We start from the raw sequence: 17,767 nt of genomic DNA, 5'->3' as shown, positions 1-17,767 counted from the left end.
TCTCTCTCAATACCACCAGTGAAACAAACTGTAATGCAGTGCACTTTTATGATTAGGTAATGTATGGAAGTCTATCTAGATGGCTTACATTCAGACAGTGAAGGTATGTTATCAGTTGGCTGTCAGTATCTTGTATCAATATTCTCATAATTCCTTATAATACAGGATCATCAGATCTAAGAAAAGACAGCAACCTGTTGAGACTGAAAGTGATGACCCAAAGACTGGGATTTCTTAGACTACATGCACTGGAATATGTGCACATTAGTTTAACTTGCTTTTGTGATAATGTTGTCAGTATTGAAAACATGTCAATAGTTTACTGTAACTTCATAAATATGTATTTTGGGTGACTATCATTCTCAGTGACAATAAATACACCACCAGTCTTTGAACTTTAACTAATACATATACAAATAATGGTTACAAAGAAGGTAATAATGGTAAAAATAATAACTATTCATACATATCATTATCATTATTGTTAATTATTTTAACAGGATCTTCAAGATGTAAGAAGGCAGCGACCCACTGACCACATAACAGGTATTTCAAACACTACATCCATTGCTATTACTAATAGTTTTACTAAAAAGATTGCGTTATTGCCAGGCAGTCCTATGGTTCTGGCTTTATTGGTGTTAAAATGGCCTTGATTGTTGGCTACATTAACCAAGGAGAGGTGTTATCTTATCTGAGACTCCAAAAGCCTGATCCTACCTGAAGTTGTTAAAAACATCTCATGTTGCCCCCTTTCTCACTCACCATAGATGGTAATAAGTCAAGTCAATGTGTTGTTTCCATGTTTATAAATGCTGTCACTTTCTACCAGAGTTCATGAACAGACTGCTCACCTCTTGAGGTTGACAGATTTTTGCTGAGCTGTTTAATTTCGTATTGTCAACTGTGTAAATCTCAGGGTCTCACTATGTAATAATATGATATAATGTGATTAGTAAAATCACCAAATAGGTGAATTTCAAATAATCCTAAATACATTTAAAATATGTAAGTGCTATCCTGAGAGTGAAAAACGGAAACCTCATGTTACTATGCATAGGGGTCTCCTACTCCTTCTGTCAAAGGTCCATTTAACCTATTATTGTTTAATATTTGTATTTTTGTACAGAATTAATGTTATTTTTTATTAGTGTTTGCCTATATCAGTGTGAGACTCAAAACACATAGTGAGTCCATGATAGCTAGATATTAGACTTAATTAGACTAGATAACTAGATATTAGACTAGACTAAACTAGATGCTCTTAGAGCTCAGTTGAAAATGTCACTGAAGAATGCAGTCCTGATTTTTTTTATATTGTTGTTATACATCATCCGTGGACCTGCGTTGATTTTAAAATAACCTATTAGTCTCAACTGTGAAATGTACTGACCCCAGTCCCATTCTGAATATGTCACTGCAGATCTGAAACTAGGTATATATGGCAACAGGCAGCAGAAAAAGCTGCTTACTGACCAACAGCGAATGATCATCAGGTCTTAAGAGTCTCAGAGAGAGATACCACCTCTCTTCTCACAGTAGAGTATAACCTCGTTACTCAAGTACTTTGTAAAAGTAGTCATTGGTTTTGCCTGTGTTCTTTATTCTGTTGTCAGCCAGTCAGTACAGACAGCCCAACATTTCATGCATTAACTTGTATTCCTGGAGATTTCCAGTTTATTCTACAGTGTAAAATATATATCAGGTTGGGTACCACACCAGCCTATGCAAGTAATGCCGTTTCAAAAAGAGGTTATAGGTATTGTGGTATGTTTTTATGACATTGTTGACCAACATTAGATGTGAATAAGTAAGTCTCATTACTGCACAATTAATTATAGGTAATTGAAATGCTGGTCTCCACCCCTGATTTTCTTTTTTCCCCTTGTCTTTTAGAGACCTCAAAGAGGAGGAGCTGGTCAGGTGGGGAAGTTTATACTATAGAAAAAAAACCTGAAAGCTGTCACTGAACCTGGTAAAGTACAGGGCAAATCTGAGTGTGCTGCCTGCATTAAGGCCTCACCTGAAGCACTGAAAAAGAGAAACAAGAAGAGAAGAAACAAGTGCAAGAATTCACTAAACAACACTGCACCTGTTCTTTCTATTTTCACTTGTTGTACTTGTGTGTGTTGTATGTGTTGAGGATACATGTGTTGATATTATAAGTTCAGTACACTATACAGCCACTGTATAAGAGCATACCTGTCATGTATGAGCAAGTGGGAGCTCTTATTGTCAAGTGACTGCTATGGTTACTCATGAATAGCATGGTGGATGTTCATAAAGTAATACTGGCATTGTCAAGCAACATATACTAAGATAGAACTTGGGACACACATGAGAAGCTGAAGTTCTGTCAGTTTTGTTTAGAAGAAAACTTTTCTCCTGCTTCTGTCAACCTCTGGGAGGCTCCTCTGTGTAATGTTTGGTCCAGTGTTACCTTGTTGGTTGTGTCACCACCAGAAAACCAGATTGTGAGTCAGCTCACTAATGAACTGTACTGTGGAGGGAACAAATCAAGGGACCAACCGTGAATCCAGTGTTTACAAAGGTTTATATATTAAATAAATGCAACTGACATTTTGAAATACATAAGTTTAACCTGTCTCTACTTTTTACACAGTTGATCTGGTACGTTGGTCCCCACAGGGACTAAAATTCAGGTTTAAAATTTAGGTTTGAGTATCTGATGTTTCATGTGATTTTCATCTTAGCAAAAATTTATTGGGAATTTAGCAGTTAAAATTAGTCTCTAGACCACTCAGAAAGGGTGGATCCCACCAAGACCCTTCCAGTCAGTTGGTCCCACGGGGTAGTAAAAATGGTTGTGTGTGTGTGTGTGTGTGTGTGTGTGAATGTGACCTGTAGTGTAAGCACTTTGAGTGGCTGATATGACTAGAAAAGTGCTATGTATGCGCAGTCCAGTTATTATTTTTCCTCCGAGCTTTCCCAATCCCCCGATGTCTCTTTTTTCCCACAACACAGCTTTTCCCTCCAACCCTCCCATGACAACTACAGCATGTCTGCATGCATCATTTTTATCATATAATTCAAATGTTACTTGATGGTAAACACAGAAGACAAAAAAAGACTTAACAGCAAAAACAAAAGCAGAGGAAGCAATTGACAGCTTTTAAGCTGCTTAGGGTAAACTAAACTTAGAGTAAACTCAGATTCCTGATTGACACTGTGTATAGAGTTGGACACGTCAGAGATGATAAGAAACCACATCCAATCCAATATTATACATTTACAATTATACAATATACAATTATTATTCATAGAGAGACTGTAGAGAGATTGTAATTCAAATATGGCCCCTACTAGTACTCACTGATGGAGCAAGATTTGATGCATAATAATCATAATATCACTATCTTTTAATAGTGTGTTACCAACAGCACTTGGCAAGTCCACAGGTAACATGTGGATGAGTTTCATTAGATTCATTTAGTCCTTAGAAAATGAATCTGCCATGGTACTCCTACTGTTCCTAGTACTGCCAATTCCTATTTTAAGGTTAAGGGCTTTTGGATAGTTCTTACCTGAGACAGTGCTTGTTTCTACTTTCAAACACCCAGCTCTATCTCTTGATTCACACAGGGATGTGGAGACCAGATTTATTTAAGTCATGGCCCTCAACACTCAGCAGGTGTTACTATTTAATGTACTAAATTTAAAGGTGATAGAGGTTCATCTGTCTAAAGAGGGTAGATGGACAATTTTGGTTTTAAAGAGGAATGAAGAGTTTTTGGTGGTGGGTAGTGTTTATGACCATAATTTTTACATACACCTATCAGCACATTAAAACAGATTTTAATGTTGTGACTGAATAACCATCCGGTTATACAATTCCTGCTCTTTCTGCAATTAAACCACTGTTGACTCACATTACAGTTTTCATTCAGTTTACCTTTGCACATCACCATTAATTTACTATTCATCTACTGTAGGTTTCCATTTTTGCACTTTATTCTGATACTACTTCCATACTGTGATTCCACCTCACACCTTACTTTTCACTTTTGAACATGTGCAGTTGTACATTTTCACTTAATTTATTGTCTATTTTATAGCTGTTTTTGCTTTTTACTATTGTACCTCCTCTTTAGTGAGTGTTTGAGAAATTTTAACAGGAGAATTTCCCTGTGCCAATAATTTACTGAAAGATTTTTTTTTTTTTTTGTAAACTAGCAAAAGCAATAGCAAATAAATTCTTCAATGATAATCATCTGAGTAGGTTACAAAAATAGGAAGGCCCTTTGTTGTTTTTTCAATTTTCCCCAACTTTACAAAGTAAAAGCTTGAAATTTTGCTTTCAAGTCTCAAGTCAGGCTCTTACTGAGTGAAGTTTTAAGTCTCTCAGCAGTCAAGTCTTAATGAAGCTGATTACCTGTAGGCTGCAGAGGCAGATCATGCTGTACATCATCTGGGTGACACAGAAACAGTGACGGAAGTTGTGGAAGGGGTTATTCCTGTAGTTGTCATGAATAGACAACTACACAGAGAGAGGAAGAAACAGAGACAGGAGGTTGTGTTTTACGTGATTCATCACATAAATCCTAAAAATTAATGTACAAAAAAAGAAAAAACAAGGATTGAAAAATTATTAGCAGCTTTTGGGCATTACGTTTTTTAGAGATATCATTCTGGTCTGGAATGTGGAGACCGTTGATCAGTTTCAGTAAAACTATTTGGATTTTCAAATGGTATTGTACTGGGTCCAGGTCTCACCAGCCATCTCTTGAGTGTGATGGGGTTGATGTTGAAGTCTTTGACCAAGCCAAGGTCATGGTACATATGTTCCAGACAGCTCAGCATCTGAAGAAACAAAGGAACACACCTTGAGGCATCTGTTTACAGTGAGAGATGGAGGTTTCTTACTTTTTTGTTCGGTCTCACAAATTCATTAGATGTTATGATCCTTTGGAATAGTAAGAGCCATTTTGCAGTTTTTGTTTATAAAAACAGTCTTCCTTTTGAATCTTGAGGGAACTCTTTCATCATATACTATGCAGTGTAATATGCATTTCACATCAAAAGATAGATACAAGCTAAAGGAACTTGCTGGTTTGATTTTGGGTTATTACTGCCCTTCTTAAGAAACCATGTAAAAAACTATGAACACAAAAAAACAATAAATATGTTGCTCCTGATGAATGATGCACCTCCACTGTGTAAAAACTATTTTTTGAAATGAAATTGGTAATGAAATATTAAAATGAATATCCAATACTCAATCTAAATATAGTACCATCTTTACGTATTTGTTTCTTTTTTTTTTTCTTTTTTCTTTGTGTCCATTTTTTTAATTTCATGTTTTGTTTTTGATTAGTATATTCATTTTTGTTTTGTTCTGATTATTTAGAAAAACTAAATTAAGAACATGTAAATTCCGGGAACAGTGCAACAAGCTATCGAGTTAATAACATGGTAGATCTCTAAAGGATCAGGATTAGGTTTAGGATAAGACAAACGTCTGAGAGAAAACATCAAATAAAATGGGCAGCTGTGGTTCAGAAGGTAGAGCGGTTGCCCACCAATTGGAAGGTCGGTGGTTTGATCTCTCGCTCCTCCAGTCCACGTGCTGAAGTATCCTTGGACAAGATACTGAACCCCAAAATTGCCTCTGTGTCATCGGTCTGTTAATGTGTATGTTTTAGAGAGCACTTAAAATGTATAGAACAAGTGCTGTATGAATGTGTGTGTGAATGAGTGAATGTGACCTGTAGTGTGAAGCACTTTGAGTGGTCGATATGACTAGGAAAGTGCTATATAAGTGCAGTCCATTCACCAATCTACTGAATTTGATTGGCCTGGCACAACAATAGCTAAATCTGGATGTCCACTTGACCTACTTCAATGCTACAAACCAACCCCACCCTACTGTAACTCACAACAGACACTCAGTTCAGTTTGGCATATCTCTATCTTAATCAAATTTAAAAATCTGTATCAAATCCACTTTGATTTTGGACCCTGCAACACCTGGGAACAAACTGTGGAGTTCCATTTAATAATGGCCGCATTTAAGGTTGTCAGCTCCTTAAGGTTCTCAGGGATAATGCATGAAATAAAAAAGTTGATATAGCTGGTTCTGCTGCAGCAATTTAGATTCTTTCAGTTTTATTCTTCATTGTCAAACAGGTGTTTTATAAGTGTGATACTAAATTAGGGGGTACTCTTTTAACATTATCAGGTGCACCTATGTTTGACAAGTCAAAGTGTCTGCCATTAGACAGTTTGTTGGTCTCCATCTCCAGCTATTGTTCAGTTAGGTCAGAGTAATGTCATGTCAAAACATTGTTTTTTCTGCTCTACTTGAAGTAAAGACATAATATTGAACAATTCAGAAATTATTAATGGTACATTCACTGATTGATAATTTACAACTTCATCATTAGTTGATTAATCAGTAGTAATTAACATTTATTAACCCATCCTTGATGACAAAATAATCTGTTGATTAATCAGGGCATAAGTCTCACCTCATTGGGTTCCCACTGCCAAGCATCGAATGTAGGCAATCTAAGAGCTTCTACTGTCTCCTTAGATAGATGGTACTACACACACACGCGCACGCACACACAGCAGGCAGCAGACAGGAAGACAGACAGGGAGACAGAGGCACAGGGAGAGAGGATGGGGGGGATTGTGGGTGAGACAGGTTTGGCAAGCTTATCAGTCTTACCTCGTTGGCCTCCCACAGCCAGACGTCAAAGGCAGGTTTTTTGAGGGCATCTATGGTCTGTTGTGACAGCATGTACTGCAGGCAACAGAGCTCACAGTTAACCCTGTCCACCTCTGCCTGGCGCGGGGGCCACCTTTACAAACCACTACTCACACCTACTGTAATGCTCATGCATAAAAACTAATGTAATTCCCCTAAACAGTGTTATATCCTACTACAGAGACCAGCTATTCAGAGATGTTTAAATTTATTTAATCAATAATTGTGAAACAAATATCACACTGACAGTAATACAGAAGGAAGCACTAGCTGTTAACACATGAACGTGTTTCTAAACTACAGCTTGTCCCTGTGTGCATACTTTTTATGGATTCATTGGTGTGATCTCTGTGAGTGTTTCAGAGTAGAGATGAGATGATCATTATCTCACAGTGACCGACAATAGACTCCTGATTAAACCTGATTAACATCTATAAACATGGGGAGCCACATGTTTAAGAACAAACATTTGCGTTATCTGGTTCCTTAAACAACAGATGGTATGTAAGTAAAGTGAACAGTGTGTGGTAGAGTCTTTCTGGGATAGCCTTACCTTGGGGTAGGAGGGCACATCTCTACGAGGAGTCAGCTTCTTATTATCTTCAAGGAAGTTACTATTAAAAAAAACAAAATAAATACTGGTAAAATAATAATTTATAATATATCTCAGGATACAATCTCCAAAGTTAAAACTTCTATCAATGACCTTTCACCAGTCTTGGTTTTTCTATTATTACAAATACCACTACTTCAAATTATGTCACTGTTTCTATTGCCATTGATACTAATGCTGCTGGTAAGGTCTAATACTACAACTACCAGTGACACTGATTAAGCCATTAACAATTGATTATTTTAAAAAAATATTTTTGAATAATGTTTAGTCTGTATGTCCACAAGTTTTCAGATACCAAAGTGACATCAGTCTAAAACTAAAGGATATTCAGTTTCAATGATATAAACTGAGAAACTCACTTTAAAGAAGAGAGAACCTGTGAACCTTTGGAATTTTTTCTATAAATGATTTATTAAACATCTAAATAATGACTAAGTTTCAGAAGGGTGAAAAATTCATTAATTGACCAATTGTTTTAGCACTTATAGAGATAATACAATAACTACTAGTATTCCTGCTATTACTGATGTAATATGCATACTAATGCAATACTAACCACTGTGAATGTTTGCATTTACAATAAGGTAAGGTTACTAGTCAAGCAGATTTCCTGACAGCACTGATTTCAACAACCACATCCCAGAAACCATAATCAGGATCAACTGTCCCTTGACTGTTCACTCAAGAGGGGAGCTAAAGACTCATCTGTGTTCCTTAGATTGCACTAGAAGGCCAGGGAGGTTCAGTGATTACTGAGCCGTTGCTTTTGTTGCTGTCACCTGTTGTTTCTTGATGCCATCTCTTCGCGGAGCTTCTTGATGTCATTGCGACATTTCTCAATCTCCACCACTTTCATGCCCTCTACTGCAAGTAAACACAGAGTCATTCATTTAAATCTCATGAGGCCTATTAGGTTAATATTTTTCAAACCATTAACCTCTTTTTAAGATTTGTAGGTGCAAACATATAAGGTTACCCAGGGCATCTCAGTTTATCTTTTTTTTTTTTTTTTTGGTTGCTATTGTGGCACATGCACAACTGTTTTCAGTGCCTTTGTTGTTTTGCATATCTTCAACTGTGAAAAAGACCATCTTTTATGTAGGGTTTATGCATCCACCATGATCCCCTGGAGATTGGCAGCATAAGTACAGTGGACTACCCAGTATAAAATGAAAAACTGCTGCATCTTTGTTTTCACTGAAGCTATAGAGCAACATTTGAAACCCAGCCATCGAGCTGGAAAGGCTAAGTCGCTAGTGAAATCACAGGGAATCAGCATTGTGGGTGGGATTATTATGTTTATTTGCTTAAGCACATTGTGTTTGTCTGTACTTGTGACTTAGATGAAGATCAGATCACAGTTTATGAATTAATGTAGAAAACAGGTAATTCCAAAGGGTTCATTTACTTTTTCTTTCCACTGTATCTCACATATCTTTATCTGACTCTGTGTTCTCCTCTGTCTGCCACTTGTCCTCCCAGCACCTTCTCCTTCTTTCATCAATCCACCTCTCTCCGAAACAGAAAAGGTCAACCCTAACAACACTACAGCTCCCATTTGAATAGGTGACCATGGCGACCAAAGTGATGAGAGGATGGAGATCTGTGTGGGCGCCACACTGTTGCCGTAGCGACCAGGTATCTAGGCAATTGGCATGCTTGTGTTAAGTGGCTATGCACATCAGATCTGAAACTACCACTACAGTACAGCCAGTCAGGGAGAGTAGGTACTGAAATTTAGATTTTTGGACAAGTGGGTTTGTGACAGGAGGGGGTATATAATGATGCTTTCTGATTTTCAGTAGACTGGCAACCAGTCCAAGGTGTCAACTTCCTCTCACCCAATGTCAGCTGGGATTGGCTTCAGCCTCACTGCAACCCTTAAAGGATTTGCTTTCAGAAAATATTTTTGAAAAGAATTCATTCTTTCTTTAAGATGTAGACATGTGTATTAGTTCTAAGAATAGCTATTTTAGTAAAAATTTCTTAACATCCTTCTTTTCTCATTGACAAAAGACACTTGCTTGTGTTCTTTCATAACTACTTGTGCCATAGTCATTATGAGAGAAGGAAATAACTTGCATTAAGTAAGAAAATTAAGTTGACAACACACACCCAGTATCGCATGCTTCAGACATATAAAACACAATAAAATTTAGAAGTACTGTTAACTCCATAACTTACTGTTTTTATTAGCTGCACTAAAAAAACAGCTCTAAGTGTGGCAGTCAGCTGGTACACCACTTTGGCAGACACTGAAATACTAGATATTTTATAAACACATTCATGGTTCCCAGAGGATGAAGTCTATTGATTTGGTAATTACAGAACTTTTATTCGTGGTTTTGGGTAAATTCTCTCAACAGCTCTAATCCCCAGAGGATGGATTGTAATAACAAAGGTATGACTTTTCATCTAGTGTCACCACTGGATGAAACTCCCATTAGCATCAGCTGTACATTGTATTTAGTGCTAATTAGCAAATGTTAGTATGGTAGCATACTAAAGTAAGATGGTGGACATGGTAAACATTATACCTGTTAATCGTCAGTATGTTAGCATTGTCATTATGATCATGTTGTCATTCTTACTAAGAACTGCAATGCCAAATTACAGCCAAATTACAGAGAGCTGCTAGCACAACTGTAGACTCTAAGTCTTGTTTAAAAACAGTTGCTATTAAGCAGTTATGGGCAAATTATACTGAAATTACACAATTAAATGTGTGTCCGTATTTGTTTGTGTTTCCTGTATTTTTGTAGCACTTCTGTAACAGGTAAGGAGTTTTCCTAATTTTCTTGTGTTTTGTCTACTTGCATGCGTTTTCTTATCTAGGACTGGATGACCTCGGAAAACAGGCCACTTGTCAGTTCAACTTAACTCCTGTTCATCTGTAAAACATGCCATTTGAGTTAAATGGCTACCAGCTTCAGACTGATCCATACCAACTGTGGATCAAATGATCATCTGACCTCCTTTGATTATAGAGATGTGGTGAGTAGATAAAACTGTAACACTTTTGTTCCTTGTCCACCTGGGGTCATATTCACAAAGGATCTTACCTTACCACTAGAAGTCTTCCTAAATGATGGTTAAAACTCTAAATTAAGAGACTCCTCGCAAGAACTATTCACACAGCTGCTGACAGCAACTTGTACTAATGAACTGAAGGAACTCCAAAGCTAAGAGAAGGAGCGTGGCTGATCCTATTGCTATGGATGACATCATGTTTCATGAATGAATTTACTCATTATATTTTTACGTTGATGGGTTGGCAGGTGAATGGTGAACTATTATTAATACAGACCCAAAAAAATTAAATTAGATAATTTAGAGTTTGTGAAATCACCATGGCAACCAAGCAAACTCAGGTCATGTTGTCATGGCGACTAAAACGGACAGTGCATTGGGCGCTATTATGAAACTGCAGCCAGATCACGTGGAAAAACACACGTAGTCAGAGACAGAGGAGTCAGAGAGCCTGCCAGCTACAGTGTAGCTGTAACATGTCGACAAGCGTATGACGGCACACAATCTGGTGTTTGTTAATGTGTGAGAAAGGGGGTAAGGTGGGACGTATGATGCATTTTACACAGCACACACACATGTAGAAACAACCATAGGCACGTGTGGGGAAAATGGGATAATATGCTCAAATCCAGGTGTGTAAAGCTTGTTGAAATTTACTCAAGCAGACTCAGAGCGCTAATTGCTGCTAAAGGGGCTTCTTCAAAGTACTCAGAGACTGAATTCTTTTTGTAAATGGGAGACTCCAGTTTTTGATTTTTAATAAATTTGCAAAAATGTTTAAAAACATGTTTTCACATTGTCATTATGGGTTATTGGTTGTAGACTGGTAGGCAAAATTGTAGTTTTATTCAAGTTAAGGCTACAATACATTAAAACATGCAAAAAGTAAAGGGATATGAATACTTTCTGGAGCCACTGAATATTAAAATACAGATAAAATTTCAACTTGTCCATTCATATTTCTGGTGAAGTGGATATCTTCCACAGAAACAGGCTTTTTATATTCAATCTTTGTGTTTCACCAGAAAGCATTTCTGTGTTGAGCTGCAGATAGTGGATAGTGGAAAAGATGAAATCAGATAAACTCAGAATCAGATTTTTGCACAAAGCTCACAGGGCATGTGGAGACAGCAGCTGCAACGTAAGAGCTGCTTCTTATAATGTCATTCACAGATATCCCTGTGTACAGCGTCCTTGCTACTTCTTGAAAACACATTAATTGTACCTTGGGTGACAAATGGCTGATTTTGCGGATGAGCTATATATGTTGTTGTCTTCCATTCCCAAACATGGCTGTCCACTACTCATCCTAGGTGATATGAACATTCATTTAAACAATCCAAGCACTGCAGACTTCCTGTCCCCAACACATTCATTTATGTCATTCATTTGTGTTGTTCAATATGGGTATCTCTGGGTCTGCACTCATATTTGAACTTAATCATATAGGCTTCCCTCTCTGTCTTCAAGAATCTCATGAAGACTCATCTCTCCCGACTACACCTCCTCTCCTGACACCTCTAACACTCATGCCGAACTAGCACTTACCATGCACTTCTTTAATTTATACTCTTCACTTCGCCTTATTTAACAGCTTAACTTAGTACTTACTTCAAGGTTTCCTACTGCATTCACCCTTGTTGTCCCTCACCTGTGGGAGGGACAACACTTTTAGGAGGTTTTGTGTAATCTTTGACTGCTTGTTTGATTAATTCAAAGTTATTGTGATAAAATGCTGCAATTACTCACTCTCTTCAGGACTTGTTACCGATTGCATTCTATTTTCCACAATGCTTTTCATTCCCCTAATGAAGAATAATGTTTGTGTACACGTATGTAAAAAATAATTCTGTTCTGTGGTACAAAATACAAACTTGAAGAGCAAAAATATCAAAGCACTGATCATTTAGCGCTAAAAGTGGTCTGTGTAATATTGGAGCAGCCCTGCAGTGCAAACATGAGACAGTTACAGAGACAAGTTGCTTTTTGTTTGATTTCTGTTGTTCATGAGAAAACACTGACTCGACTCGCTCATGTATTCAACTTGACATTTCTCTTTTGCCACATCCTTACTAGGAAGGATGTAATGATTGCAAAACGATCACTGATTAAATGTTCCTGTGAGTAATTACTTTAACAGCTAGCCCATCAAGAACACCAAGACCTGTATTATAAAAGGAAATAAAAACACAGAAAGCACTGATGGTGCAGGACAGCACAGGGAGCCTGCCTATCACAACACCTTTATTGATCTGATTTTATAGCTGGTTTTTATCTTGGGAGAACTGACACATCTACACCGAGAGTGCCAAGATACCATCAGACAAGCAGGTAAAACTATGTAAACTGCAGCAGGGTGAGCAGCTTCAAAGAACAAACTTCCTCCTTGCAGTTAATAAAAGGCCAAAAACATAGAAACTGATAATGGTCAGCAGAGGAGGAAAAGAGCATCAGTGAATGACCCTAAAGGAGTGTGAAGATGACAACATATTCTTTTATGCTTTAAGCAGGTTGTGTTCAATGTTCAGTAAATTCTTAAGACAGCACAAGGTCAACAGCCTTTGGAAGTGGGTTAGCAGACCACATAACCTGTGTAGATTCAACTTATCTAATCACAACGTCATAAACTATGGAGAAACACAAGCTCAGACATGCACTGAAAGCATGCAGTTATCTCCATACTAATATACACTAATCAGTCTTGGTACTACTGTACACTTCTTAAATAACAATATTTTCTCTGTAGTTTTAAAGAGCCAAGTTAGGAAGCAAAAGTGAACTCTATGACTTAACACTGTTGGGACTCAGCCCATTCAAAATGGAGGATGAGACCAAATGGCTCCTTTTGTTCTACAGACAAAGGAGAGTCATTGAACTCAATCTCCCAGCGTCCTTCACTTTTTCACACCTAAGTGTGAAACCTCCAACTCCAGCTGCAATAGGCCACTGCATGGCCAAATTCTGTGATGTCATCTGGCCATACAAAAGGAGAAGCTCCCTTCTCTTCTCGTTAGCATTTACACACATGTAGGTACACCTCACTGTCTTGCATGAAACTGATTTTGCCTTAAAAAAAGGAATGCTTCATTGTTAACCTCCCCCACAGGACATGTGGTGGGCCATCTCTGGTTCCACCATCTTGGTTGTAGTTCCTTTGTTTTAAGCCATGCAGCTCAAGACAAAGCACTAACTTAAGTCAGCCATCTTGCCATTGTTTCCCCAGACACAAACACATACATATTCACACATGCACACATGTACATAGTATTTGTAGACTAGGTTAAAGTTTGTGTTTTGTCATTTCATTTAGTATTTGTTCAAATAAACATGTTTAGACACTGCATAGCTTGGTCTTTTTAATGTTAGAAGTGTCAAAAGTGAGTATTACCAACCTCTACACTGCAGAACTTGAAATCCTTCAACTAAGTATTGATGTGGTAATTTTGGTTGTAGTTATTAACTTAATTATTAGTCAGGGTTCCAAATTAATAATTAGTATATTTGATGAGACTGATTTAATGAATTGCCCTGATGTGGATTTAATGCTAATTAAAGCCTATTTAATTATCTAATAATTAGTTACTTAATATTAATGTTTTTAATATTAATATTTTTACTCATTTGATAGCCAATAACACCAAGTTGACCTCAACAACACCAACAAAATACAGTTCTTGATAAGACATGTCCATCTGTTCAGTCTTTTCCTTGAAGAACAGTTTACAGACAGAAGTTCATATACTTTGATTTTTTTTTTTTCAATCACAATTTTAATTAAACGGTCGGTGCAGACTTAAATATCTCAACAACTGGCTTATTGGCAGGATTGCCACAAAATCTTATATAGACATTGATGGTCTCCAGAGGATGAATCCTAACAATACTGGTGATCGCCTGACTTTTCCTCTAACACCACCAAACTGCTACTAACATTTGCATCTGATGCTGAAGACCCTTAAGTGTGACACACGTCAGAGGTGTCATCATCAATAAACCAAAAAAGCAATCAGGGTACAGGAGCCAGAATGTCTAGGGAATGAACATGATGTAATTGTTGCTTTTCTAAACAGCCGACACATGACGTTACAGCAGCTCTGTTAAATATGACTGGTGCATCCTGTCACAGAGGGTTTGTGATATGTTTCAAACTTCACTACTCTGTATTGGACTTTAGTCTTGTTCATTTCAGTGTAAATATTTTTATCAGTTGTCTTATTGGCTTAGTCACAACAGACTGTTCTCTATAACAGATTAACTACTTCTTTGTCAGTAGCACTTCTCTGTACTATGGCCAATGATAGATCCGGTCCGATCCTCTCTGAGCTTAAAACCTTAGCAAGCACTCCATCATTTATACAACAATGCACCATGCGCTGTTCACTGGTGCAGTGAGTTAAGGCATCCCTGGATCATGCATTGGTCATCAGTTATACCTAAAATTATGCTGGTTAAGGTGTGGACATATAACCGGCGAATTCAATTATGTTCAGGACTCTTTGTTGCATGTCTCTCTCCCATGTTTCCTGTCATATGCGAATTCAAATTCAAAAGGCAATCAGGGCACACATTCTAGACTCCACATTTAGCTTGCAGTTATTTGCTGATGGTATACACTGCAGTATCTGAGCAGGATAATTTCATATTTTCTGACTGATTTCAGAGATTTTTTTGAAGCGCTGTTTTTCATCTTATGTGTTTGGAAAAAAAATAAAATAAAATTACCACCTTACAGTTGTATGCCTCTGCCAACCAATTAGGTTGCAGTTTACATACATGTCTGTCCAGACTCCTATAATACTGTATATGTAGTGAAGACTTTAATGACCTTAAAGAATTGAATAAAATGTTTTAAATGTATTTTCTGGCAAAATGGAACTCATCACTATATTGACATTATTTCTATTTACTCAAGTGAACAATTTCCAGTGAGTAACTGAGACATTATTTTCACAGAGGATAGAGAGCTTCATCACAAGGTGCAATGACAATTATCTGAGGCTCAACATTAGCAAAACCAATGAGTCTCTGGTGGATGACCAGAGGAACAGGAGGCCCTCTGTCAAATATTATGACATCACAATGAAGTTTACCTTTGACCTTCATATAAAATGTCATCACTTGATCATTTTATCCTAGACATTTGTGTGAAATTTTGTCATAATTAACATATTAATTAAAGATGTGTTTTGTGAGGTCACAGTGACTTTGACCTTTGACCACCAAATTCTAAACAGTTGATCTCTGAGTCAAAGTGAACATTCGTGCCAAATTTGAAGAAATTCTTTTACAGAGTTCCTGAGATATTGCCCTCACAAGAATGTGACATTCAGACAACCAGAAAACACAATACCCAGCACAGAGGTATAAAAACCATTCCGCCCTGTTTGTCTGTTGGCTAATGTATACCCCCTTTAATGTGCTTTTTAAAAATCTGATTGACATATCTTTTCAAAATAACTAAAGATAAATTCTGAGCTTTAATTTTTTTTTAAATTTAATTACATTTTTTTCAAATCACAGTGAAGTTATATCACCATTTTGACAGGTTTAAGAGGAGGCAACCCCACCTTATTTCACAAAATGTGCAATACATTCATTTTTGGGCAAAACATGTGGAAAGTCTACTTAAATTCTAACAATCTTCCTTTTAAAATAACATACTTGTCAAACATTTCACCTATCCACTTTATTTCCAACTGACTGAATAACAGAATGACTAGAATATAATATTTCACAGGTTCTACCTTGGACAAGGACTTTTCATGACTTAACATAACTGAAAGTAAAAAACTTTCTAAAGAGATATTGAAGGCTTGTGGCAACCTTGAGATTATAACTATAACTCTTCAAATTAAAAAAAAACTCCTACTGTAAATAAACTGTATCCCTTTTTTCTATAATGTGTCTCTTGTTTTTAAGCATAACAACTGATGACTGAAGTGTGTAAATATGACAGTGAGGTGGTAGGAACAAACTTACACTCTACTCTCTTCTCCAACATGGCGAGACGGTTGGTGACCTCAGTCTTCAGCTCATTGATCTTGAACGCCCTGCGGACAGATGGATGCAGGTGGTAGAGAGACAGAGAGGAAGAAATTAGTAAAGCAAGTGAAGGGATCTGCATCTGAGACTTTGGCTCTTTGACAACAATAAATCTTTTTCTGGGTGCAGGTGAATATTTACAGCTGTTGGTGAGGTTTAATAATGTATTGGTTGCTTTGTAGACAAAATAAGCAATTGGAATAATAAACAGTTGATTAATCAATATTAACTCAATATTAACTATTAAAATTATTTGTATCAAATTATACTATATGACCCAATATCATATCTCTCATAACCAATAGCATAACTATTCTGAGTAGAAGCACAGTCAGATCTGTGGTTGCACTGTATGTCATACAAAATTAGCAACAACACAGTATCTACTGTCAAATGTCCTGCTGCTTTGTTCTGTTTGCACCAGTTCTCCATGTACACAATATGTGATTGGAGTATAAAACAAGATAAGGGAGTGGATGCGGAGAAGAAACAGTAAAATTATGTCAGGAGTCACTGGGAAAATAAGTTCAAAAAAAGTGCAAAGACCAAGCCAAGAGGAATGAAGTGATAAGGGTAGAAAGCAACACCACAAGATAAAGTAACATTCACATGTTGCAGCTGCTGCTGCTACCCTGTGACTCCTATGATGAAGGATTGCATACTCCTGCATATGAGGCAGTTCTCCAGCCTCATGGGATTATGAAATAACTTAGAAACAGCTGCATAAACCAGAAGAAACATTGTCATCAAGCAACATAAAAAAGGTTGTTTTTCTTATGCTGCTTAAGGACACTAACAATGGACAGAACATTAGAAAGAATTAACAATTATAAGAGTCCTGATTTAAAAGGAAGAAATCTAAAAGAGAGCAACAGCAGCTAAAGAAATTATTTATAGTTATTCATATATTAAACAGAAAACATATGCACAGGTAATATCTCCATATAAAACAGTAGCTACAGTATAATGAAGTAACAGTGAGTTAAGTGTTGCTGTGTGAATATTCAGCCATTTGCTTACCTTGAAAACTGTTCTGCTACTTGCGTCAGTACATTCTGAAAGAGTTCCTCTTTATCTGAGGGAAGAACAAGTGAGGAACTGTTATACATACTCATATATATATATATATACACACAAAGAGTTGTCTATGGTAAATAGCTTGAAACTAATGAGGCAAAATATGTCATTGTAAATGCAATAGCAGCTAGAAGTGATGTACATCGGTAATCATGATCAACACACTCACTCACATTCTCTTTCATAAACACATACACAGAAATGAGTAGACACAGAGGATATGTAAGCCAATCATATAGCATCAGATGGTCAAAGCAACAGATGGCACAGCC

General features: G+C 37.0%; 1 protein-coding gene across 4 annotated transcripts in view; it reads right to left on the bottom strand.

Annotated features, from left to right (window-relative positions):
• The window catches only part of pde9aa (phosphodiesterase 9aa), a 41,886-nt gene that overhangs the window by 9,451 nt on the left and 14,668 nt on the right, over positions 1 to 17,767 (bottom strand). For 3 of the 4 annotated variants that reach the window (XM_018696583.2, XM_051073290.1, XM_018696581.2), the window contains exons 5-11: positions 17,439 to 17,493; positions 16,356 to 16,426; positions 8,126 to 8,210; positions 7,284 to 7,344; positions 6,489 to 6,563; positions 4,735 to 4,821; positions 4,394 to 4,498 (exon numbers count right to left, since the gene is read on the bottom strand). In XM_018696583.2, the coding sequence (XP_018552099.1) occupies positions 4,394 to 4,498; positions 4,735 to 4,821; positions 6,489 to 6,563; positions 7,284 to 7,344; positions 8,126 to 8,210; positions 16,356 to 16,426; positions 17,439 to 17,493 (539 nt within the window). Of the gene's footprint in view, positions 1 to 4,393; positions 4,499 to 4,734; positions 4,822 to 6,488; positions 6,564 to 6,691; positions 6,767 to 7,283; positions 7,345 to 8,125; positions 8,211 to 16,355; positions 16,427 to 17,438; positions 17,494 to 17,767 lie in introns of all 4 variants that reach the window. The other variant, XM_018696582.2, reaches the window with a different exon arrangement.

Source organism: Lates calcarifer, linkage group LG1 (assembly GCF_001640805.2).
Source record: "Lates calcarifer isolate ASB-BC8 linkage group LG1, TLL_Latcal_v3, whole genome shotgun sequence".
Lineage (NCBI taxonomy): Eukaryota > Metazoa > Chordata > Actinopteri > Centropomidae > Lates > Lates calcarifer.
This window is presented reverse-complemented; position numbering and strand designations above follow the sequence as displayed.